This window comes from Ostrea edulis, chromosome 2, assembly GCF_947568905.1.
Source record: "Ostrea edulis chromosome 2, xbOstEdul1.1, whole genome shotgun sequence".
In the NCBI taxonomy this organism is placed as follows: domain Eukaryota; kingdom Metazoa; phylum Mollusca; class Bivalvia; order Ostreida; family Ostreidae; genus Ostrea; species Ostrea edulis.
The window spans coordinates 84,111,692-84,138,717 of NC_079165.1; the positions used below are offsets into that span (position 1 = coordinate 84,111,692).

At 35.7% G+C, this 27,026-nt stretch overlaps 1 protein-coding gene across 1 annotated transcript in view; it reads left to right on the forward strand.

Annotated features, from left to right (window-relative positions):
* The first annotated feature begins 1,287 nt into the window (after window positions 1-1,287).
* Window positions 1,288-27,026, forward strand: part of LOC130051527 (uncharacterized) — a 28,407-nt gene continuing 2,668 nt past the window's right edge. Inside the window, exon 1 of the mRNA XM_056153500.1 lies at window positions 1,288-1,401. Coding sequence (XP_056009475.1) covers window positions 1,288-1,401 — 114 coding nt within the window. The remainder of the gene's footprint in view (window positions 1,402-27,026) is intronic.

Consider the following 27,026-nt stretch of genomic DNA (forward strand, 5'->3'; position numbering starts at 1 on the left):
ATAGTGTTGATTTACAGGATATGAGGGGGAGGGGGTTAAAATATGAAACATATAAACCCTTAAGAGATTATGATGAAAAAGAAATGAGCACACCTCGATTTAACAAATTGTGGAAGCCAATCTCCTTTTTTAATTCGTATTGAATTTATCAGGTATGCATATAAGGTACCCGTGTTTTAAAACCTGTTGAACTGATTACGCTCCCATATATTTAAATGGACGATATATGTAGCCCTCGACAAGTCGAGCACGCGTCTCTTTAATCACGAAAAAGCCAAGAAATGAGTGACCAGCTGCCTGACATTTCTGAAGGTGAGGGCATAATCATGTTATTCGCTCCGCGAGGCGAATTTGTTTGACATGTTTTTAAACGGTTAACTATTGATTTTTTATAACCATGCTATTTATTCCGTTAATAAAAGCAAAAATCATTCATTCACATTTACGGAATAAATGCTATATTTAAGTACGTAGAATACATGCTAATTTGCTCCGAGGAGCGAATAACATGATGATGCCTCAATGCGTTGCTGCTACATGTATGTTACTATAGATAGGAAAACCACGTAAAAATTGTTGGCATTCACGTGTATTGAATTTCACTGTAAACGGTGAAGGCTCAAAGGTTGGGAAGGTCTATTTATCTAGGATTATTTTGCATAAGATTTTTGTTTATTACGTGATAATGAATAAAAGTCTAAAAGAAATATATTTACATGCTATTTAATTTCTTCCTCTTGATTCATGTCATACGCGTCGGAGCCGGGGGGAGTCCTCCCACCTTTTGGGGAAAGATTTTTTATTTATACAAAAGGTAGTATAAAAGTTAGCCCCCTCCCTACTTTGTTTCCGACGCCTATGCACTGTATAGTGTATGGACTTTCTCTCTCTCTCTCTCAACTTTACAATGGTACGATATGTTTCAGTACTTTCAGTTTTATATTTATTTCTGAACAGATGAAAATCCAAAAACAATGGCAAAGAAAAACATAAAGTTTTCGGATGAAGAGGTATTAACGATGTTAACAACGTATTATCTTTGCCCATGTTCTTGGAACGAAATCATTGATTCCATGAAAGAAAACACACATCTGCTCCCACCGGACCAACAGGCATTGTATAGGTCTTCGAGCATCAAGCAACTGAAGGATCGACTTTCGTCTAAATTTTCAAAACTAAGCTCAAGGCCACATGATAAAATCCAGAACAAATTGATAAGATATTTTCTATTTCATTTACGTAATAGTAAATAAAAGAAAATGTCTTTTAACATGTGCGTATAAGAAGATGGAAGAAATGAAGAGAAAATTAATTTATGAAACCAAAAGCAACTGCTTTCCGAAGGATAAGAGAGAGGCTTTCTGTAACACACTGGGGTCGTCAAGTGAAGAGGACATTCCTGTGAGACGACAAAGTCCGAAACAAAAACGTAAAGTTCATGTGTCGAGTGCGGACGAGGACCATCAACATCCAAAACACGAAAAAAAGGGACCATGTAAAGGGAACAAACGAAAATAGATCCATGGGACAATTAATGAGAGAGAATCTAGAGGAATACCATAAATCCATCACTAAGAAAGTACCGAAACTGTTAAAGGCATTGAGGGTTAGCGACTCAAGCGCAGAGTCTGACTAAACTATATGAATAGAAATTTAAAAAAGTACCATAAACTATGTTGTTTTCATTTCCTGGTATAATGTTTCAATAAAGTGTCAATCAAATAAGTTGAGGATCTGTAGCTATCTGGTTTGTCCAAATCTTTTCCTATGGAGATACATGTCTGCACTATGACTGTCCTTATGATGTTAGCTTACCTAAAATATGCATTTCATTACACGGAGAGGACAATTTGTAACAGAACATCTAGAATTCTGAATTTGTGATGCACTGCTACATCTGTGGGGGAAACATTTGCTACTTTGGAAAGTATAAGGAGAATACATTGTGAATAGACACGCATGTGGTTTACATTGCAATATCTAAAAATGCTCTCATGTTAGAAATGTTAAAATTGATTACCTTTGCATTACAGATATATTTCTCAAAAATCATATTATACAGATTTTGAAACGTCCCATAGCAAAGTCCGAGTCCCCATCCGACGTAGCCGCAAAACTCCAATATTAGTCCCTTACCGACGAAGTCGAAGGGGACTTTAGGTTTGCGCTCCGTCTGTCTGTCCGTCCGTCAGTCCAGTTTTCAGCACTTTTTTCGCTGTTCTTGCAGATATTTATTTGCTATTTGGTACACTGCTTTGCCATACGCTGCTTTGCTACAGATCAAGTTCGAATTTCGTCTCGGTCCGTTGATTTTTCACTTAGTTATGGGCCTTGGACTTAGAAAAATAGCATGAATTATCAGTTTTCCGGACTTGTTTTAGTTGTGCTTGCAGATATTCATCTGATATTTGGTACATTGCTTTGCCATAACAAATTACAGATCAAGTTTGAATTTCGTTTCGTTCTATTGATTTTTCATTAAGTTATGGCCCTTAGAGTTAGAAAAATAGCATGAATTATCAGTTTTCCGGACTTTTTTTTTGTGCTTGCAGATGTACATTTGATATTTGGTACATTGCTTTGCCATCACAAGTTACATATCAAGTTTGAATTTTGTCATGGCCCGTTGATTTTTCATTAAGTGATGACCCTTTGACTTAGAAAAATAGCATGGATTGTTAGTTTACATCCACGTTTTTTTTTTTTATCTCTGTAGATAAGAATGCTACACTCATTAAAACTTTTAAGTAATACAACAATATAGCTAAATTAATCATGGTCTAGTCTCTACTCGAATAGTAGTTGATTTCCAACCATTCCTATCCTGGTTCCCCAATTTTTCCTTTTACCATAACCTACATAATGAACTTTGAATATTGTTGTGGTAAAGTAATTTTTGCAACCAGTAGGGGACTATGTATTGTTATGCAATACTCTCAGAATGCTTGTTATGAATAGAAGATATCTCATAAATCATATAAGGTATCTTTATAGAGGAAAAATTATAAACATGGCGTGCCATATATTTGACCTTATTTCAAATTTTAGCAGACCTTTATGAATGAGATTACCAATTACAAAGAGGATGTTGCACCGAAGCGGGAATTTTCCCTAATCGGAGCTCCGTACCAGCACTCGTGACGTAGAACTGACATTCATTCATATTTATACTCATTGCGTATTTGCCATTTAAATACCTGAAGGATTCCCCAGTGCTAGGGACAATCCTCATACATTTTATGTGTCAAAACATTATACATGTAGTCTAAAGATAATTTTTGAAATCGTGAAAAATTAAATTGTCTTCTTATTTTCTGAGTATCAGATACAATATGTACGGTTACATGTTACGAGTGTATCAAATATTTAATATTCTATACCACTACAGTCCAAAAGCTCTTATACTCGTATGTATTATTTTCTACAACCAACAATTGGCAACTGTACATGACTGGCCACAAAACAAAATATGGGAAGTTTAATACGCATTAATAAAGTTCAACATTATTCGAAGTACATGCACCTGTAAAATTGATTCAACAAATTTGCTACTGGAATACATACAAACTCAAACTGTTTAACGGTTATTTACCTTGTTTGGCCTTAAAGTTTTCCTTCCAAAGCTTTGCAAAGTTCACAACGGTTTTTCGTAAAAGGCATCATGCCTTTGTCAACAACTTTCATTCAGAAAAACATACAAGTTCTCGTTAGCAGCCTTGACTATTAAAACACAGGTATTACATGCTGTATTCGGCGTGTTTGTTGAGAGTCCTATTCACAAACTTAACAGCGTCCAGGTTCGAAGCTTATTTCAAACTTGGCACATGGTAATAAACAGAAATTTGACATGAAACATTTATAAAAACTAGAAGCGTGTTTCAAGTAAGAAAACAAATCTAGTTAGAAAACGTAATATGAACCAAAAACAATGTGTTAGTGAGGGAGTCGAACCCGGTCGTTTGAAAAATAGAAAACATCTTTTAAAATTACATATAAGAGTCAACGACCTTATCCACTGAACCACACAGTAGACCCTACATTACTAAAGAAAATTAACGTACAGGTGAAGTTGAAAATAATACCAGTGAAGTCGTTTCGATTTTTTTAAATTTACAAAAAAAAAATGCTCTCGTGAAACAAAATTTCAAAGCCACAGTTTTTCAGAGGAAAACTCGAAGAACATGTTCATGCTAAATTTATCTTGTTTCACGGAGGCAGTTTTTCTGAAATTCGAGGGATCCCCTCCATTTTAACGCTAAAAATCATATAAATCGCTTATTGCTTGATTTAAACTTGAAATATTTTGGCTAACTTTGTCAATACACGTCTTTTAAATTTATTTTCAAAAATTATTGAATCAAGAGATACGTTCCAATTGGTTTTATCATATATTTGAAATAGCTTAAATTTTTTGATCTTTCATGCAACACCTTTAGGGAAATTAACATGAGACGTGCAACACCTTCTTTCTCCAATTAACCAATTCTCTGAAGAGTAATACCCATGGTAGTTTGAAATCATACATGGGACATTATGACCGCTTAGTTAAATCCTTATCTACACGTTTTGAAAAATCAGGACACTTTAACATCTAAAGTGTGATCCATTCTTACATTATTGGGAATAATACATGTATGTGGATAAAATGTCCTACCAGAGTAAAAGGGAAGTGTCATAAATTACAAAGATCCTAGGTCGGTTCATTTACAGTAACCCATAAAATCAGAGACATTTTATTTAGAAATCAGCAGTCTCTACATTCCAAACCTAAAGTAGCCCACCATTTACCTTGGAGAAAGTATATTCATCTGGTTCAAATATAACCAAAAATCATCCCATTCTCTCCAATCCTATAAAACAGAAACCATTATACAAATATAAACCAAAAATCATCCCATTCTTTCCAATCTCTCCTATAAAACAGAAACCATTATACAACAAGAGGCCCAGGGGCCTTATAGGTCACCTGAGTATCATGTAACAACCTTCCAATGTTTGAATTAGGTTTGTGTTTAAATATAAGAATTTTACTTTTGGATGGAAGAAACATTGAATAGCTATGTGGTCAGCCCCACCTTTGCACCAGAACCCCTGACCCAGGGGCCATAAATTTCAGTTTTGAAAGAAGCATCCTTGATCATCATTATCATACTATTAGTTTGTCTACTTAATACCCAGCAGCAGAGGAGAAGATTTTCAAAGAAATAAAATGCATTTTCACTATATGATCAATAGGGCCCCATCCTAATACCAGAACCCCTAATCCAGGGGCCATGAATTTCACAATTTTTAACAAGAGGTACTGTGAACAATGCTCACTAAGAATACCCCCCGCTTACTCCAATCTCCCAAAGGGTGTTGGTAATAGGTATAAACTACCTCTTTTCTGAGTGTTGCGACTTCGATGTCCAGTGCGCATGACCTTTGACCTTTTGACCCCAAAATCGATAGGGAACATCTTCATCTCATGGGCAGTCCATATGTATGATATGGTGACTGTAGGTGGAAAGGATAACGCTTTAGAGCCCGGAAACCATATTGCTACTTCAATGTCCAGTGCGCTTGACCTTTGACCTTTTGACCCCAAAATCGATAGGGAACATCTTCATCCTATGGGTAGTCCATATGTATGATATGGTGACTGTAGGTGGAAAGGATAACACTTTAGAGCCCGGAAACCATATTGCTACTTCGATGTCCAGTGTGCTTGACCTTTGACCTTTTGACCCCAAAATCGATAGGGAACATCTTCATTCCATGGGTAGCCCATATATATGATATGGTGACGGTAGGTGGAAAGGATAATGCTTTAGAGCCCGGAAACCATTGCGTCTACAGGCGGACGGACGGAGAGACGGACAACCCAATTCCATTTCCCCCCCCCCCCCACAACTTGTTGCGGGGGGTATAAAGAGGCATCCTTGCTCATCATTACCATGCTATTAGTTTGTCTACTTAATACCCAGAGACAGAGAAGAAGATTTTCAAAGAATTTCTACATTTTCACTATATGACCAATAGAGCCCCACCCTAACACAAGAACCCCTGCCCCAGGGGCCATGAATTTCACAATTTTGGTAGAGGGCTCAACAGTTTGGCTTCTTGATGTCCAGGAGTAAAGAAGAAGATTTTTTAAAATTACACTCATTTTGATGGTTTTTGCCCCACCCCTCAGGCCCCAGGGGGGCAGGGACCACGAATTTCACAATTTTTGTTTCCCTCCACCCATAGATGCTATATGCCAAAATTGCTTGAAATTGGTTCAGGGGTTTCAGAGAAGAAGCTGAAAATGTTCAAATGTTAACGCACGACGCACGACGACGGACAAAAACAGATAGCAATAGGTCACCTGAATGAATTCAGGTGACCTAAATATAAACCAAAAATCATCCCATTCTCTCCAATCTCTCCTATAAAACAGAAACCATTATACAAATATAAACCAAAAATCATCCCATTCTCTCCAATCTCTCCTATAAAACAGAAACCATTATACAAATATTTCTGTTAGGGGAAATATTTTAAATAAGCTGATTTCACGAGATCCTTGACACAGAATGCAAGGTGAAGATAACGAACAGTGATCAATCTCAAAACTCCTACAATCAATACAAAATAAATAGTTGGGCAAACACGGACCCCTGGACACACCAGAGGTGGGATCAGGTGCCTAGGAGGAGTAAGCATCCCCTGTTGACCGGTCACACCCGCCGTGAGCCCTATATCCTGATCAGGTAAACGGAGTTATCCGCAGTCAAAATCAGTGTGCCAAGAACGGCTTAACAATCGGTATGAAACATGTCAGACAGCATTTGACCCAATGCGAGGTTGTATTGACGGTTTTGAACACCGAGAGTCCTATGGGGATCCGGGTTAGAATAGGTCATCAGTACCCCTTGCTTATCGTAGAGGCGACTAAATGGGGCGATCCTTCGGATGAGACCGCAAAACCGAGGCCCCATGTCACAGCAGTTGTAGCACGATAAAGATCCTTCCTGTTCAAAGGTCGTAAACACCGAACATAGGCCTAAATTTTGCAGCCCTTCACCGGCAATGGTGATGTCTTCATATGAGTAAACAAAATACACAATATACAATTAATCTTAGTTGTTGTGCATTTGAAGACAAATGTTCTCAAGTAAATATACAATGGCCTGTTACCTGTACTTTTACGTTAGGTAATAATTACACATGCCTAAAATACGTATTTCAGTGCAACAGAATGAGATATATTTCCATTAAATTGCCATTTTATAGTTTGCTTTGACTGAAAGCGAATTAAAAAAAACCACCGCTTCATCAAGGACCGAACACACAATAGTGTCTACCTGTGTTTATTAGATGTGTCATGGACATGTCGTTAATGGTGGTCTAGATATAGTTGAAAATGGCGACCTGAATTTACTTATTTCAAAAGGATCAAAGTTCAGAGAGGCCCGGTCCTTCAATTGGCGACAGAACTTCATCTCTGTCGAAGATTATGCCAGACGATGGGCTAAATATGAAGGAGAATTTGACACCTTGTCAGAATAGATAAAAATTAAATGAGGACAATCAAAACATTGTATTAGACTCATTAAAACGAATGTGCGTACCTTATATCCATATCTATCTATCCCATTTCCGGTGAAAGGCTGTAAAAGTTAGACCTATACTCGGCGCTTACGACTTTTGAGCAGGGACCGATCTTTGTCGTGTCACACCTGCTGTGACACGGGACCTCGGTTTTTGCGGTCTCATCCGAAAGACCGCCCCATTTAGCCACCTTTTACAACAAGTTAGGGGTACTGAGGACCTATTCTAACCCAGATCCCTACGAGACTGTTGGAAAACTTGATAACCGATGACTACGAATATATTGTCAACGAGGAACTCCAGCATCACTTTAATATCAACTTCAGTGTAACTTGTACACGTACGTAGAATCAGAGTATTGTTTTAGAAAGTACTCTGTTGAATGTCACTAGATATGAATATTTCCTGTTTTCATTCTTATGAAATGTAGATTATGTAAATATTCTGTATTTGAAGAAGGGACAGATCGTCCCAAATATTTGACAATTTCCAAAAGTAGACTCTAGGGCAAGGGATGCATTATATAAAGCATTAAATATTTCATTTAGGTTTCATTACATATATTATAATTTCCCGGAAATTGTTCTTCCGACCATTTATAACGTTATCACGTGTAATTAGCTTCTTTGTCATGAGGAGAGGAAGAGTTGTCCCGAAAATTTGACAATATTCATTTCTCGTGTAGTTTGGTCACTTCAGTGTTTAAAGTGTGTATATATATAGGAACAATCAGTCAAGTCAATCTACAAATTGCATCTTTTCTGCAGACGTGTGCACTCATCAGAAATTAGAATCAATGGAAACTCCGTCTACAACGTGAAGACAAATATTACTGTTTTTGGTTTTAATCTTATTTCCTTGTTTCCCCAAAAAAGATTGGTCGAGTAGAAGAAATGCAAGGCAATCACCGTAATAGGATTCATTCAGTACATACTCCGAATATGGAACACGGCCGAGAACAATACAATTATGAAGCGACAACCAACAAGGAAATACTTCAGCGACGTCTGGGTGACCTTGATATAAAATCTGATGACTGGTACGTTATAGGATCCAAAGACGAACCACTAATAGGAGCCCAGTCATGTTTTAGTATCTCATGAAAAGTTGTGCTCAAAATATGACATCAAACGAATAGAAATTTAATAGAAAGTAATTAACTATAAAATGGAGCTCAGTAATTGCTAACGTCTGGTATGAAACTTCTTTCTGACATTTGATTATTTCCTGTGATTCTGACCTCTGACCTTTTGACTAAGTTATCAAAGGTATAATCTTTTCCTACGTCTTATCTCTGTCGTGAATACGAGATTGTAAAAATTCTTGAAAATTTCTTAACTGATTATGATATTCAAATCAAAAAGAGTCGAGAGGCATCTTCACATTTAGGAATGTGAATGCAAGATCTTATGATCCTCAGTACCTTGAGAATGGTCTTGGTCCACAAAGCTTTACCATTATATACTTCTAATGATCTGAGTTATGTCCAACCCTCTATTTTGTATTGCTTATGGGATTTATGAGATTGGTCGATGTTCGTTATCTTTACCTTCCAAGACATGATGTAGATACGATATTGGTAATACTGAAACGATATCATTACGATATTGACTCTTTTAACTATACTGGGTTTTGTACTGAGGCTGTTTTCCTAGGGGTTTGTAGAGTCGATATCGTATTGATACATGTAGTAAATCATGATTGTTGAAGTTTTCTGTCTTGTCGATATCGTATCAATATCTGATTTAGAATGTTTAGGCTTTCCGTATCATCGACATGGGAGATATCATATCAAAACACAATGTATGTTGATTGGAACTGCACAAAAACTCTCAGTGTAGAGGTGTAACCCATGGGCCACATAGCTCACCTGAGTCACCTTGGCTCGTATTTAAAGATTATTCCTATACATTCGCATGTAAAACTTTGATCCCTATTGTGTCCCCAATCTACTCCCGGGGGCCATGATTTTTACAAAATTGAATCTGCACTCTGTCATGAAGCTTTCATGTAAATGTGAACTTTTCTGGCCAAGGATTTTTCAGAAGATTTTCAATGATATATTTTTCCTAGATATTTGTATGTAAAATTTTGATCTCCTACTGTGGGGGCCACATAGAGAGTTGAATTTGGTACTCAATGCATTATTTGACTATTCCAATGCCTTTTATTTTACTTATCGGCGATTTTTCCAAACCCGGGCCAAGAGGAAACCGGATGCGGTTGACCCGGGCCAGCGTTATTTATTCCGATTTACTTGCTAATGTTTTTGATTAATTAACCGTAATTGTGAGATCAAAGTGATATCCATTCATAATTAGTAATTGTTGGGAAGCTGAATTACGTTCAGGGTGCGTCGAAGATGAAAGTGACAGCTAACACCCTAATTTTATTCGGAATTTGGATATTCCGCCATGGGTTACCCGTATCCGGTTTCCTTTTGACCCGGGTTTTAATAAATCGTTAATATCAAATATATAAGACTCGCATAACAGGTACTGCAGCATTTTGGTGATAAATTATCATAATAATTATCTAAATAATGTGTATTTTCATTGTTGTGTCACATATATCAGTCGTAATCACAGAAAAATGCGTATTTTTTCTTGCTACCCATTTTACCAACCTGAAATAAACAATCGTCGATATTTTCACAGTGAGGCAAAATTATGCCGTAATTTTTGTAGCGAAGATCCAATGTATCATCCAGATTGGGATTAAGAAGTTTCGCATCAAACAAAAATAAAGTAACGAAGAAAACTTAAATATTCGGATTACGAAGGTGACCCGGCCCGGTTTTTACTACCCATTTTACCAACTATCATATTTTACGTCATCTGCAAACTTTTATTTCATATGCAGCATTATTGAAAATTTATAACACTGTTATATTTCCTCAGTTTAATTATTGTTGCAAAGTTTGGTACTCAGCCAAAAACAGGATGCCTGTTCATGATTATTTTATATATAGAAAACTAGTGCTTGCTTTTAAGGTTCTTAAAAATATGACAGCAGAATATATGAACGTTTTTAGTTTTGTCAGCCAAGTTACATGTAGTTCCAGAACAAGTAGCAATAGTGGCATTCTATATTTACCAAAAGTCCGAACTGAATATTATAGTAGGTATCCTCCATAATATTATGGAATCAGTTGTCCGAGTCTGTCAGAAGCTGTGGTTCTATTACATCTTTTAAATCAGCATATTTGCAGCATTATTACTCAAATAAGTGATATATAGATATGTTTATTTTTCCCAGTGATACCGTGTATATATTTCATGTATATATTTTTATTTTTCTATTCTCTCATTTATCTGTCTGTGAATATGTTTTATACAGGACCACAATGTAAACTAGTCATTTGATACTAATTGTGCTATCCTGTCTAAATAAAGAATTTAAATCGAATCATAATGTAGACTTTCATCTGAATCAGACATGCCACATTCGGTCTGAGTCAATTTTTCCTGTCGATATCGACGATAGCGTTTCGATTTCGAATCATGGCCGTTAATATCGACGGCATCGTAAAAATATCAACCCATGATCGTGTTGACTGACGGTCATGTGTGTAATTTGTATTTTTGAGATTTTTATGTTCCCCAAACAAAGTTTGGGAACATATTGTTTTTACTCTGTTTCTTATTATTATTATTAAGGTCTTCCGTTGGAAAACGGAAGACCTTCTAGTGATTCTACTGTTTTTTCTTCTTCTTCTTCTTCTTATTTTTTTTTTCCCTTTCGTCTCCGAGACCGTTGGATGGATTTTCCTGAAACTTTCACAGGTTATAGGGAACGATGGTACCTCGAGGCATTTTTTTCATTTTTTCAAAATTCACTTCCGTTCGTCAGATACGTCCGATTTTCCGGTTTTTGAAAGAAACTTTGTCCGGGGGTAAACTTGAAAACCACTAAAGATAATCGAATGAAACTTTCAGGGATGATAGATCTATTTTCTCTATGGTGCATGCACGTAATATTTTTTGTCGCCGTCACTTCCGGTCGTCACCGGAAGTGATCAAATAAATCATCAATTTCAAACTTTTTGCATTCAAATTGAAACCTACTTTGGTTTACTATATCTCGTTCTAATTCTCAAAAAATGTTGACCCCACCGGAAGTTGAATCTCCAACTTCCGGTTATATCAAAGAAAGACTATTCATTCTCTCATTTTTCAGTGCCATAAATCTCGGTCATGAAACTAGTTAATGAGTTGAGTTTTATATATATTATAGTCACTATAAATGTCTAGAGTAACGTCAAATATTTTTGTAAAATTCACTTCCGGTCGGCAAATACGGCTTATGAGCTGTTTTCGTTGTCAATCGTTTTTCTCAGAAACGGTAAAAGATAGAGTCACCAAAATTTCAGAGTTTATAGATCTCACTTTGTAGGGGTGCAGTAGGGGGGTAAGAATGTCGGCCGTCACTTCCGGTCGTCACCGGAAGTGATTAATAAATCATAAATTTCAAACTTTTTTCTTTCAAATTGAAACCTATATCGGTTTATTAGGTCTCGTTCTAATTCTCAAAAGCTATTGACCCCACCGGAAGTTGAAACTCCAACTTCCGGTTATATGAAAGAAAAACTATTCATTCTCTCATTTTTCAGTGCCATACATCTCGATCATAAAACAAGTTAATGATTTGAATTTTACATATGTTATAGACATTATAAATGTCTAGTGTAAATTTAAATATTTTTGTAAAATTCACTTCCGGTCGTGAGATATGGGGTGGACATATTCAAATCTTGTTTTTTCAGTTTCTCAATAATGAATATAGATAGACGCTTGAAACTTGTAGAGTTGATCAACTAACATTAGTCCATTGTACACATACATTCAATTTTTTCGTCCGTCACTTCCGGTCTATACCGGAAGTATTTGAAAAATGTCGATTTTCCGATTTCTTCGAGTGATTTCTCAGAGATGGTGGATAGATTTTCTTGAAATTTTCAGGAATAATGTCTTATGAAAGGACCTTCCTATAACTATTTTTGTTTTTACAAAATTCACATCCGGTCGGAAAATATGGCCGATTTTCTGTTTCTCAAAAGGAATTTTGTCCAGCATTTTTCTTGGAAAAGGTAAAATATAAGTTCATCAATTATTCAGGAATTATAAATCTCCGTTTGCAGTCGTGCAGTAGAGGGTTGAACATGTCGACCATCACTTCCTGTCGTCACCGGAAGTGATTGAAAGAATCGCAAATTTCAAACTTTTTCTTGTAAATTGAAACCTATACTAGTTTATTAAGTCTCTTTGAAAGTGTCAAAAGAATATTGACTCCGTTGGTAGTCAAAACAACTACTTCCGGTTTCTTGATAAAATACATTTTTACTTTTCATCTCTTTGTCACCATAAATCTCGCGTATATTTGAAGCCTTTCATATGATTTTCACATGTCATAATAAAAGTATCAACTTCTAGAGTTTGGATCATTTTGTTTTTCAAAATTGACTTCCGGTCGATAGTAACCTACTACTTTTTCTTTCTTTAGTCTACTTCTTTTTGTTGAGAACTCTTTGAGATAGAGACGTGAAATTTTCAGGGAATATAGACAGTAAAGAGTCGCTGTCATTTATAGGAAAACGCATCATTAAAGTACTTCCGGTCATCACCGGAAGTTACGAGAAATGAGTAAAAAATTCGATAATACATTTCTCATTCATTGTTAAGGCACATTTTCTGATATATTTAAATGGTTTTCGTAGGAACAGAAAGCTCTTTACCGGAAGTGATCTAACGGAAGACCTACTCATTACTAGTAATGAGTTTCTAGTTATTATTATTATTATTCTTTTTCTCCGGTACTTTTTTGTCCGGTAGTGTTCTCAGAAACTGCAAAAGGGATCGATATGAAACTTTCCAGGATGATAGTATAGCGTTTGTAGATGTGCATAGTGATATTCATTTTGTCTGCACGTGCATGCACGCGCGCGCACGTGCATTGCAATTTTGGTACAAAAAATGGAAAATCAGAATATTGAAGGAAGCGATATAAAACCTAAATAAGATGATAGTATATCATTTATACATATGAAATATAATAGTTATTTTGTCAGCACGCGCACGCATGCGCGTGCACGCGCATTACAAAATTTGTACGCTAACTTTGGAATTAGTCTAACTTTTTTGTTGTTCATTGAAATGGCTTGAAATTCATATCATAGGTAGATATTGAGACACTTAACTGATTTGCATGGTCGAAATTACCAATTTGCACGCGCATGCACGTGCGCTTCATTTTGATTGGATAATACTAAAACGTTTGTAACTCTCTTATTTATGAAGCGAATGAGATGATATTCACAGCATACGTAGACAATATGTGTATCTATATATTGGTGTAACAAAAAAATGCCAACGCACACGCGCATGCGCGTGCAACGTTTTTTAAATGTTCAATTTTTAAAGGACGATAACGTTTTTGTTTTTCATCAAATTCTATTGATATTAATGGTTTAGATGTGTCTTGGTACTTCTTACAAATTGCTGTGGTTAGAATTACTGCTCAGCACGTGTATGCACGTGTGCTGATTTCTGATTGGACGATTTTAAAATCGCTATAACTTCCTTGTATTTGATGGAAACGTTATGAAATTCACACTGTGGGTATATGATACACATGCCTGTTGAACGACATCAACAAAAATTTCGGAATCATACACGCGTGCGCGTGTATGCGCGTGCAACGCTTTCTTTCATTTTTTGGTACTGAAATGACCATATTGAACGTACTACATGTAATTAAAGGCTAAAATAAAATTATTTTTGCTATAGATTCACAAGGACATCACTTCTTAATTTGGGGAGGTTTGGGGAACATATGTAACGGTCCCCGTTACAATTAGAACTAGTTTCTATTGATATCGTATCGATATCGAATCATGATCGCATTGTGCGTGCCACTTTTAGTTTGAGGTATCAATAACTTTGTAAGATGATGATGTTGATACCGATATCGTAATTGGTCTTGGACATGTATGCACTTCTCAGCACCTTCACGTATAACCCTTGAATATATATCGGGATCGGCATTTCAAAACTTTCACCTAGAAAGATTTGTTTCTTGGTTCCGTTTAATGTGTGTACTCATAGTTTTGTACAAATATGCGCATGTGTCAGCAGTATCGTGCAAAGTTTGGACTCAATAATTGTATCAAAAATCCTTTCATCAAAGGTGGGTGATAACACTTGATTAGGAGAATGAATCCAGTATTTGTAGGAATTATAATCAGTGATTTCGATCTCTGAACATTCATATATATAAGATCAATATTAACATCTTAAATGTGAACAAATAACAAAGATTAAACAGAATTGAAGAAGGCTGCATTTGGGCTTTGTCTTGCTGCATTCAGAATAGTTTGTCTCGTTTGCAAGTGTTGGTCATGGCGGCAAACATCACAGGTAAAACCACTCCTAGATGTTTAGACAGATTTAGGTAAATTACCACATTAACCCAACCATATCAAAACAGTGTATTCCCTTCACTATTCACAGCTACACCGAGATAGCATCCAAAGATTTGTCAATAACAGGTAACGAATCGTCATGTACTCGTAAATTAGACGACGATTTTGATGTCAAAGTTGATTCCAAATGAGTACTTAATGTTGATGAAGGTTTGAAGTTCTTTGCCGACAATGTAGAAACAGAGATGGGGGGATGTGGTCTTATCATTTGACGTAGTTTGACAATGTTCAAAATTCGCCTTCTCTCTTTCAGTCTAGCTTTCACCTGAAACTTGTCTGAATGTCTTTGGTATCTCTGTCTGTATTTCATGTGATAGCAATAAAAGTTTATTGCCAGAAAGGTTAGGAATGATACAGCTATGGCAACATGAGGCACCCAGAGCAAGGATACAGTGGACAAATTTGTTTCTGGAAATGCTGTGATGTTTGACGTCATATCCGGCTCTATTCGCCGCTAAATACCCTTGAGAATGGATCTACAAATACATATCAAAACATTTATTTAAAAAATACGATCATTTATAACAGCAACATGGGTGGACAGTAGTAGTGCATGTCCTAAACACAATATTCATCCCGAGATTATAATGTGAGTGAGAATTAATGATGGATAAAATAGACTTTCTGAAATTCATCAACGAATAACGGATCATTCTAGTTTGCTAATGTACTTGTGTAGTTCCTTGAAATGATCAAAGATAAAGAAAATTTTAATCAGAGTGACACTGAATGATATAAATGAAGTACCATTGATTTTCCTAATTTTCACTGGATAATTAACGTTTTTATATGTTACAAGTGTATTTGTTCGTAAATCACTTTAATTACAGAGTACGCGGCATGTATATTTTTTTCTACTAAAAAAAACAACAACCGTTATCTACATGTACAGTATGCTAACCATTGAACAATCAAATTACAATTTCACTAATTATGAAGTTGCTCTGAACACTAAGCATCAATTTGATAAATGATAAGAAAGAACACAATTCCTGGAAAGCTTTATACAAGATCGGGAAAACACTCACTGCTGTGTTCGTGGAAAAGAGCCCACAGTGTTAGGGCTTTGGGCGTCATGCGTAGGTCAAAAGCTGTGCCACTTTATACATACCACCGGCAATTATATCGCTTGGGTTCGAATTTACTATTAAAGAGTGAGGGTATATATATAACTCTAAATATAAATTATACAAGTTAGCCGATGTAAAAACAATAAACCAAACGGTATAAAATTCCACTCTGTATTCTAATATATTCAACAAAAAATGGAAAAGGCAAATATTCATATCTAGTGATCAGTCATCCAAAAAAATACTTTGTTAAACGTAACTTTGATTCCACGCACAAGTACTCTGAAGTTGAAATACAAAAAGTATGCTGGAGTTCCACATTGACAGTATCTTCATGGTCTTTGGTGATCAGGTCTTCAAACAGTTTGTTGGAATCCCCATGGGCACGAATTTTGATCCCTTGTTAGCTGACCTGTTTTTATATTCATATGAAGCAGAATTTATTCAAAAACGTCCACGTGAGAAGAAAAAATCTCTTGTTGTAGCCTTCAATTCGACATTTAGATATATCGACGGCTTATTATCTATTAACAATAATAATTTTCATTCATTTGTCAAATCGATATATCCCAGTGAACTCGAAATTAAAGACACCACATAGTCGTCCACTTCTGCTTCATACTTAGATATTATATTGAAAGTAGATATTAACGGCAAGCTAACAACTCAACTTTATGACAAACGGGGTGATTTCAACTTCTCCATCGTTCACTTCCCATATTTATGTAGCAATATTCCATTATCACCTGCATATGGTGTTTCCATTTCTCAACTGATTCGATACGCAAGAGCTTGTTCTGCGTATGGTCAGTTTTTAAATCGAGGTAAGCTACTGACAAACAAGTTGATGGTAGAAGGGTTTCAATTGTCTCGACTAACGTCAGCATTTCGCAAATTCTATGTCGTTGTAACGATCTAGTGCGTCAATACAACCTATCATTGGGTCAAATGCTGTCTGACATGTTTCATACCGATTGTTAAGCCGTTCTTGGCACACTGATTTTGACTGCGGATAACTCCGTTTACCTGATCAGGATATAGGGCTCACGGCGGGTGTGACCGGTCGACAGGGGATACTTACTCCTCCTAGGCACCTGATCCCACCTCTGGTGTGTGAAGGGTTCCTTGTTTGCCCACCTATCTATTTTGTATTGCTTATAGGAGTAATGAGATTGATCACTGTTCGTTATCCTCACCTTTCTAATCACAGGAGAATGTGGAGATGAACATATATCCCTACCCTTTGTACACAAAAACATGTAGAATAAATGTTACCATTTCCATTTCATTACTCGTCCTCTACGTACACACCAATAAACGTAACAAATACAATTATTATTCGCCTTGAATATATCCCCCAAATCGATTTCATACTAACCATTGTCTCACCAGAGGGCGCGTTACTTAAGCTCGCTTACCACGTAACATACGTTTAATTATTGTTCCTTAAGGTACTCAATGTATAACGACCATGTTTCATATCTAATAAATGGATGGTGGGATTTTTGTAATCATGATATCATTTTGAAGGGTTCATCAAATAAAAATAATCCACCATAATAATTTTCAAAATTTTGATTATTACTTGATTTATTCTTTCAGAATTTTACATTGAAGTCTGTGAGAAGAGCATGTTTTATCAAAATATTTTTAAGATAAATTACATGACGATACAAATCTCTTGGTGAAAAATTACTTAAATTTTCTCTTTATAAAAATATGAAATAAAATTAATCTTTTACCGTACACATTTCGAACCCCTCAGAGCAATATTCAACATTTTGCATCAACTTTGTCATAATTCATCAGATATTACAATTAATTACGATGTAATTTGTAAAGAAAATTTCAATTGAACTCCAATCATGTGATCAAGTTTTGTTGAACGTTTCAAATAAAATGAAGATGAATTTTGAATGAATCATTACATGTGAATTATTTAATCATGTAATAAGGCAATTATAGACATTTTTGGTCAATACGATGCTTTACTACCCTCTCAGGTAGATAAAACATCGTATTGACCCCACGTCTCCATATGATTGAAATATTCTCGAGAGGGACGTTAAACAATATTCAATCAATCGTAATGAACCTCTGAAAATGTCAATAATTTTATACTATCTTTCACTGTGAAGATCACAAATTGTAATAATAACTACTTTTTGTATATCCTCTAAATGAAAGACTGAGGACGATAATATATTAACAGAAAATTAAACATTTTGGTGTGAATTAAGAAAATTTATTTCATTCCCCAGATCGAATTCATATTTTGCACTTCTGCTCCACATTCATAATATAAATTTCACATACATGCAGCTACATTAAACATATTACTCCGTCCGCGCAGCTCGTGGTTAAAAGTGTCCATTTGGACTACACCGTATAATACTTTGCTTATTCAATAAAATTTCTCTAAATAATTTCCGATTATCTCGATCTCTACACCTTGAATTACAAATTATCACTTCAAAATGACACCCTTCCCCACCCGGATGTACTGGACGTGGTGGACTTTAACCACTTACCTTATGAGCGCATTTTCTCTTGTCAATAACTAGAAAACAATTTACACGTATATATATACATGTACATGTACTACACAGACAACATAATGATCTACGGAAACGGATCTGATTGCGTGTCTCATTAAATATCGTCCTTTATATATCTCTCAGGCACGTGGTACATAGCAATGGACATCCTTGTGCAGTTTTCACAGCTAATGAGATTTTTGATTGATTCGAAAAATACCGGGAGCAAACATTTGTCTTCAGATTATCGCCTACGTTGGACCTGAATATTACTTTTTCACCTCAAAGTCGGAAACGTGTAAGATAATCAACAATCGCATGTCGGCATCTGTAACTGAACACGACCTGTGGACGTCTACTCGTCAGTAACTTAACGCCCCATTCTCTGGAGTCTTTTGACAGTCCATGCAATCATGGATATTAATAAACGAGTATTTTGTATGACCCAGTAGTGCTACGCTGATCTTTTTAACGGGATACGTAATAATTTCCCCCCATCAATTGGAAATTCAATCAAAAACGGAATGATTTGCAAAATCCTGAGTTACATTAATGCAGTATTCGAGCAAAACCAAGAGTCCCCTTTCAGCCACGACAGTTTGCAATTAGGGTTCATATTCTTCGGCTTATTAAATTATCGAAGTTTTGCTGAGGATATGTCCAACCTACGGAAATATCATTACTCTAACTTCGTTATTCATAATAATGCATGTGAAAAAAATGTGTCTTCACGACTAAGTTTCCAATGCCTGTAGGTGTACAAGTGTGATAGTGTTATTTGATTTTAATTTCTTTCAGATGTCATTGAAAGTTATGAAATAACTTTCAATAATATATAACTATTTTAAAAAAACAATTAAGTCCGCTTAAAATTATAATTAAGCAGTCAGATAAACATATTAAACAAAGTCATATTTAAGCATAGCCTAGCAAATATAAACTTTAACCTTAAACTCTTAACCCTTGATTAATTAAATATTCCAAAAGCCCATTGGTTAGTTTTTTCCCGCCAAGGCCTTTAACCCCTTTGTCTATGAGTAGAGTTCCACATTTGGTTAGACTGTATAGGTAGTGGTAGAAGGATATTTCTTGCAGGATTTGGAATCACTGACAGTAAGTTGAATTTGACATTTCATACTTTTAACATTTCAGATATAACTAATACAATATTAATCTATGATTAATAGTGTGAAAATAGATGTCTGAGAGAGATAAATTAGTTACTGTTTTAAACATTTCATTGTCATAAGGTTTCAGTGATCTAGGATACTTTTATAAGTTTGTATATACGTTTGTATTATAAGACACTGTAGTAAAGTGTATGATATTGTTTGTAGATCGTATTGAGATTATTACCAATATATCACTCGAATCTATTGGGAAAGGGTTCAGCCCATAGTTGGTAGGTTGCTTGTAAATATTCGTACGCTTGTATCTTTGTATTTATATTAAGAATTAATATAAATAATGAAAGTTATTTCCAGATATGTAAATAAGTTCAAACTATAGTATTTGAATGATATTGTGTAAAGGGGAATAACTCTAGCATTACCGTTTGTCTAGTAATGTATGTATCTATGTTTTTATGTAAATTAGTCTAAAATGTAAATATATATTATGATATTCTTTCCATGTACTGATTGATATACATGTACTTAATTTCTCTTTATATGATGTTTTGCAGAATCCAAATAATAATAATAATAAGAATAAACCAATAGAAAATACCAGTTCGTCTTATTAATTACCACTACAACCCCATTACACAAGTCTACGGCAGCTGGTCACCCTTTCACACCCTGGCTCTAACATCACATAGATGTTGCCAGTAGATGTATACAATATGCTTTTCATACCTGACATTGTAACAAACCTCTAAACAGGTTCTCGGACGCATTGCTACCATTTCTCACATCGGTAAATCAAGGGATTGAGGTCTTGGTGTCAACTACAAATTTCAAACAATCATTCATTGTACTGTATCTGTACACCATACAATTACTTCCGGGGATGGTGGGGTGCGTGTGTTCAAACAGCCTTTTGATTCTTATCTGTACCTTTTCCGTATGTTTACAATTCTGATTTTGCAAGCCGGAATTAAATTAATTTTCTGCATGCAAGTATTTGCATAGACAAGAGGCCCACAGGCCTTATCGGTCACCTGAATACTAGTGAAAAAGTATCACTACTCCCACGGGCTATCAAATCTAGAAAAAAAAATTCTTTTCTGAATATCTAAGCTAAATTCTAATGTTCAGCAACAGTATAAAACAAGATGTGTTCTTAAAACTTCACTGCCATCGAAAGTGCATACACTGATGAAAGGTTTTAAATAATAGATGTATTAACATTAAAACATAAAAAGAGATGGCCAATTTGGACCCATCCTAAAGTCATAACACTGGGTTGTGAAATTCACCATTTTTTGTACATCCTTTTCTGATTAATTCCTAAGTATGCATTTATATTTTATACAGTATCAGCAAAATACTATATATAAGTTTGGCCCCACCCTGGGGTCAAAACCCCTACTCTAGGGATCATCAAATTTACAATTTTGGTAAAAGACTACCTGTTCTATCCATGTATTTCAATTTAGTATCAATAGCACTAAAGATGTTATTTAAGTGTTTTACACATAAACACTATAGACCAAGTTTGGCCCCGCCCTGGAGTTAGAATTCCTACCCTGGGGATCATGAAATTTACAATTTTGGTAGAGGCCTTCCTGCTCTACATCACTATGCATTTAATTTTTCTTAAACGTGTGCGGTTCTTGAGAAGAAGATTTTTGAAAATTTGTCTTTTTTGGGCAGTTTTTGCCCCGCCCCTAAGGCTCCACGGGGTTCTGGAATCCTTAAATTTACAATTTATGTTCCGCTTGTTCCGAATGTTTCATACCAAATTCGAAAGGAATTGGAATGATAGCTATCAAAAATATGTTAAAAATGTATATTGTTCACACATTTAATAACTGGCCACTTTGGCCCCACCCTGATACCAAAACCCCTACCCCTGGGATCATCAAATTTACAATTTTGGTAAAGGTCTACCTGTTATTTCTAAATATCTATTTACTTTCAATTTAGTATCAATAGCACTAAAGATGTTATTTAAGTGTTTTACATGTAAACACTATATACCAAGTTTGGCCCTGCCCTGGGGTCAGAACCCATTCCCCGGGGATCTGGTAGAGGCTTTCCTGCTCTACATCACTATGCATTTAGTTTTTCTTTCACATGTGTGGTTCTTGAGAAGATGATTTTTGAGCAGTTTTTGCCCCGCCCCTAGGGGTGATGGAGTCCTTAAATTTATAATTGATGTCCCCCTTGTCCCAATGATGCTTCATATCAAATTTGAAAAGAATTGGAATGGTAGTTATTAAGAAGACATTAAAAATGTTCAGTTGTTAACGCACGACGGACGACAACCAATTGCAAGGTCACCTGAGTAAAAAAGCTTTGAATTCTAATTAAATCTATATGATTTTGAGTCTCTGAGTTCTAAATTCTTCTCTCGCGATTTTGATGTTCTGCGATTTAAACTGTTCCAGATTTTCGAAAGTAAATTTTGCTACTTTTATTTTTGTTTAAAAAATCACGGTTGCATATGAGGGTAGGGGTGGAGAGGGACTTAACAAGCGTGCTTGGCTGTCGGGCGACATTTTCGATCATTCTAAACATTTGCTGACTTTCTTTACGTAAATAAAATGATATTCTGTTTTTTAGTCAATATATAAATTTACAACCTGCAACTTACGATTTGTGAGGCTCTATTCTACCGTTTTTAACAATTTTGATATTTCCCAACTTTTCGATTCATATTTGTGCGCCATGTTTGATGTACTGAAGTTTCAACTTCCGATTGTCAAGTTATTTGCATATGCCATATAAGGAAGTATTTACATCAATGGACAAATACGGAAGAGAAAGCTACCTGTATTTCGTCGGTATTAAAAAGGTTCAGATTTAATATGAAGTTAAAAAACGAACAGCAGGGTGTAAATTCTTTCTGTAACCATATTATTTTCCTTTCTTTGTCGGGGTGGCTCGAGTAACTACATTTTCGCGCAGATTGTCAACGTTTAGGTTTTTCTGTAGATCCACCTACGAGATCTTGCGATAACAAGCATGGCGGAGCAGACGAAGAATTTTGCAAGGTGTACATGATGTTTAATGAAACACCTTTATTAGACATGCCAAGCACAAAGTTGGTACTCCTTTTGGTGTAAACAACATTTGGGACAGTGGCGGGACTAATACACGGAGCTTATTATCTGTTGTTCATAAAATTATTTTGCACCTTTACGGAGATCCTATGGAATTGTAGCCCTATCTTGAAAACGTCAGAATATAAAAAATCGGATAGGGCTACATTATTGCAGCTATAAGAACACGAATCTTCACGCATTGAATGGCAATAAACTTTTGCATGCGATATATAGAGAATATTACATGCTAAACTCCATATCGTATGTCATATCAGCCCGAGTGGCTCCATATCAGCCCGAGTGGCCCCATATCAGCCCGAGGGTCGATATGGAGCCCGGGGGATGATATGACATATGATATGGAGTTTAGCATGTAATATTCTATTTATCATGTACTGCACTTTTTAAATACTTATTGATAAATCTTGTATACATGCAGAAATAGTCTTATTCAGATCTCTTAACATTTTTATATTCACTTCAAAAACATGTGGCATATATCCTAAATGTCAGATAGTAAATTACGGTTTAAGAACTAAGATCATAAAAACAACCAAGAAAATACGGTACTCCGTCATCGTGCGACGTAACGTTTACCTACTCTCGATGCAGTTCAAAAAGCATCAATTATGGGTCACTGTCTTTGCAAAAAAATGGGTTGGGGAAATAATCGTGCAAATGGAACACAAAACAACACACCGATATAACATTCATATCTGCATTTTAATTAATATAAAGAACTTCTTAACCTTGTTCGTAATACTACTTACTATCCAGTGGCGGATCCAGGATTTCCAAAAAGGGAGGGGCATATATGAAAGTCAAGTATTAGCCCAAATACTCAGTCATTTGTTTGCCAAATATGGGGTTTTCATCTATATATGAGGGTAATATCTTGTAAATTTGTGACGAAATGGGGGGGGGGTGTATCTAAATCCGCCACTGCTATTAGTTCAAAGACTGGTTTCAAATACCCGCGATTTCAGTCGGATTGCAAGAACGAAGTAAATCGAGTACTGCCGACTAATCAGACTTCCCTCACCGACTACAGATGGAATACTCGCATGATTAACCCCACGGGACCTAATGAAAGGAAAAATTGGTAACCTATGTGCAAACACATATCAGGCAATTTTTCACCTAAAGTTTAACATTGACAGTGTTCAGATTTGGGTTTGTTACAATGAACGCAATTTTTTTTTTTACATTGAATCTTCTGAAAAGCATTGCAATGTAATGTTATCTAAATAAGGAAATAAAAATTACATGTACATCAGGTGAAAACCATTTTTTTTTTGTCTTTAAAATGGTGAAAAAACCTAGACTGAAAATTTTTAATATAATCTTTTATCAAGAAAATCCAGACATTGGTGTAATTTATATTTAGAGAAAAGAAAATCAGAGTTGGACATTTAAAGTAGCCTCAAATGTAATTTTGTTATGGAATTTAACCTTTTGCAATATATAAAGTTTAAAGTAGGCAATTCGCAAGTTTTATGGTCGTTATAATGATCTAATTTACCAATAGAACCTATCATTGAAAGGTGAAGATAACGAGCAGTGATCAATTTCATAACTCCTATAAGCAATACAAAATAGAGTTGGGCAAACACGGACACACCAGAGGTGGGATCAGGTGCCTAGGAGTAAGCATCCCTTGAGTAAAATACTGTCCAACCTGTTTCATACCAATTATTAGGTCGTTCTTTACACAGTTTTTGACTATGGATTATTCAGTTTACCTGATCAAGATGTAGGGCTCACGGCGGGTATGACTGGTCTACAAGAAGTGCTTACTCCTCCTTGGCACCTGCTCCCGCCTCTGGTGTGTCCAGGGGTCCGTATTTGCCATAGTTTTAATTTCGTATTCTTTAAAGGAGTTATATAAGATTGATCATTGTTCGTTATCTCCACTTTTCCATACTGTGTAGTTATCATTACATAGTATATATTAATTGTTCATTTACATGTTAAAATATAATGGAAGTAATCATCTTGATTGCGTGCTATCACTTTGGCAAGTCAATGTGCTGAAAATAAACGGGATTTCATTAACTGTCGAATCTAGGAAGCACCACGACGTCCGGCCTCGCTAAAAATATGTACAATTCTTCTTTGACCAATGTTCAAGTTTGAAAATGTACATTTCAAAAATATTTACTTTGTGTATTAAGCTATAGCAATCGTTAGCAATTTCTTAAAGATGCAAGAATAAAAGATATATGGGTTTCTTATACTTGTGCATGGAAATAATATGTTTTAAAAATCACACTGACATTGTAACGTACGCACGCATGATATGACAAGTGTTGAATCCCTTAAACTACTCAGAATTAGATCAGTTCGCACCTGCTTCCGTCAGGTGTCATCCATTTGTCTAGCAAAAATCGCACTCGGTGTTCTTACTTAAAACCACTAAATATCAGCAAGATCAAAATAAATAATACGCGAACAACAAACAATAATATACGATTAGAGCTTCCTGAAATTTTGTTAATTTGAAGAAAGAGGAAAAAAGGCAAAATACTGTACGATAATTTCCTAATAAAATCTAGTACTTTTCGACATCTTGCCAGCGCAATTCTCCAACAATGATTTACCCATATAAAATGGCAAAAAATACCGAAGCTATTATATACAATGTATTATATAGTACTGGGTATACTATTATGGACTACAACAGAAGACAAATGAGCGACTACTATTCCTTTGGTTACAATGTTCACCGACATAGTAGATGGTATTACGATGTTACCCGATATTGTTTTACAATTTATCCATAAAAAGTATGTAAACATACCTGCACATCTAATGCACATCTTACCTTATCTTTCTAAACGGATCTCCATAGCTATAAAGATATGCTTAGTCAAGATAAAAATCATCTTAAATGGAATTGCCAAGGTAACGGATTCAGCTGCGAAGATTGTTAACGGGAAACAGAGGTTTGGGGTCGACTTACATCGATTTCTTACTTTACCACAGGTAGGCAATTTTTACTGCTGTTGAACATGCATCGGTTTTTATTTTCAAAGAAATACAACTGCTCTATTTCGATATTTTATTTGATTCTTTTGAAGTTAGGATTAAAGTGAATCTTCCATGGTATTGTATACTGTTACACGTCTAATTCGATTTGTGCTACAAAAATTCAGCAGTAAAGTTAACATCTACCCCACACATTCTTATTTCCAAACATCCACGATGTTTCAAGTTGTGTGTTGCACCCTTTTCTTGAAATACATTTGAAACTTTAATTTCATATGCTTGATAAGACAGTGTTTATACTTCGCTGGCCAACAACACATACTAATTTCCCCACTAGTGCACATTAATATATCAAATTCTACATTCAGTAAAATACATCAACTACAAAGCATTGGGTCATACACAATTCTAATACCTGAAATTCACAAAATGATCTTTTTGTCTTAGACAGGGATTATGATACATATCTTATTAACAAAACACCAATAGATTTGGAAAAGCAGTTAAAATGCAGAGATGTCGCTGTCTCTCATAATTCAATAATTTACAAGACTGACATGCAATATGAATAATAAACAATTGAATAGAATCACAAAACATTTTCTCTCTGAAGCGCAATAAAGATTTCCTGCTGGTCGAGGAATTCTGTCTCTAGCAGATGTGAACCAACTTCAGTCTAAATCAATGACTATCCAAGTGTCCGTGAAATCATGTTTGCTGACGATATGGCATTTGTAGCTCATAGTTGTGAGGAAGCCCAAGGCACCATCGCCAAATTTTCTTACTCCACCAAAGCATTTAGAAAACAGATACTCTATCAACAAGCCTCTACTGCTCCTGCTACCTATTTCTTGGCACAACGGTCTCATCATTCCACAAACTTGAGGCGGAGCTACCTGTGTTACTGTCGAACATGTACAAAGCATTTGGCATATTAAAAAACCCGGATCTGGTGAAAAAGTAAATATAGCGATCAGTGAATCAAGAGAAGGGAATCACGGACCTCTGGAAACACCAGACATTAGGTGCCTAGGTGAACATTGTAGGCTATGTTGAACCCGGTAGGCTTTTCTAGTGCTGGGCGTTTGACGTAGCAACATTGTAAGCTATGTTGAACCCGGTAGGCTTTTCTTGTGCTGGGCGTTTGACCTATGAGCATTGGAGGC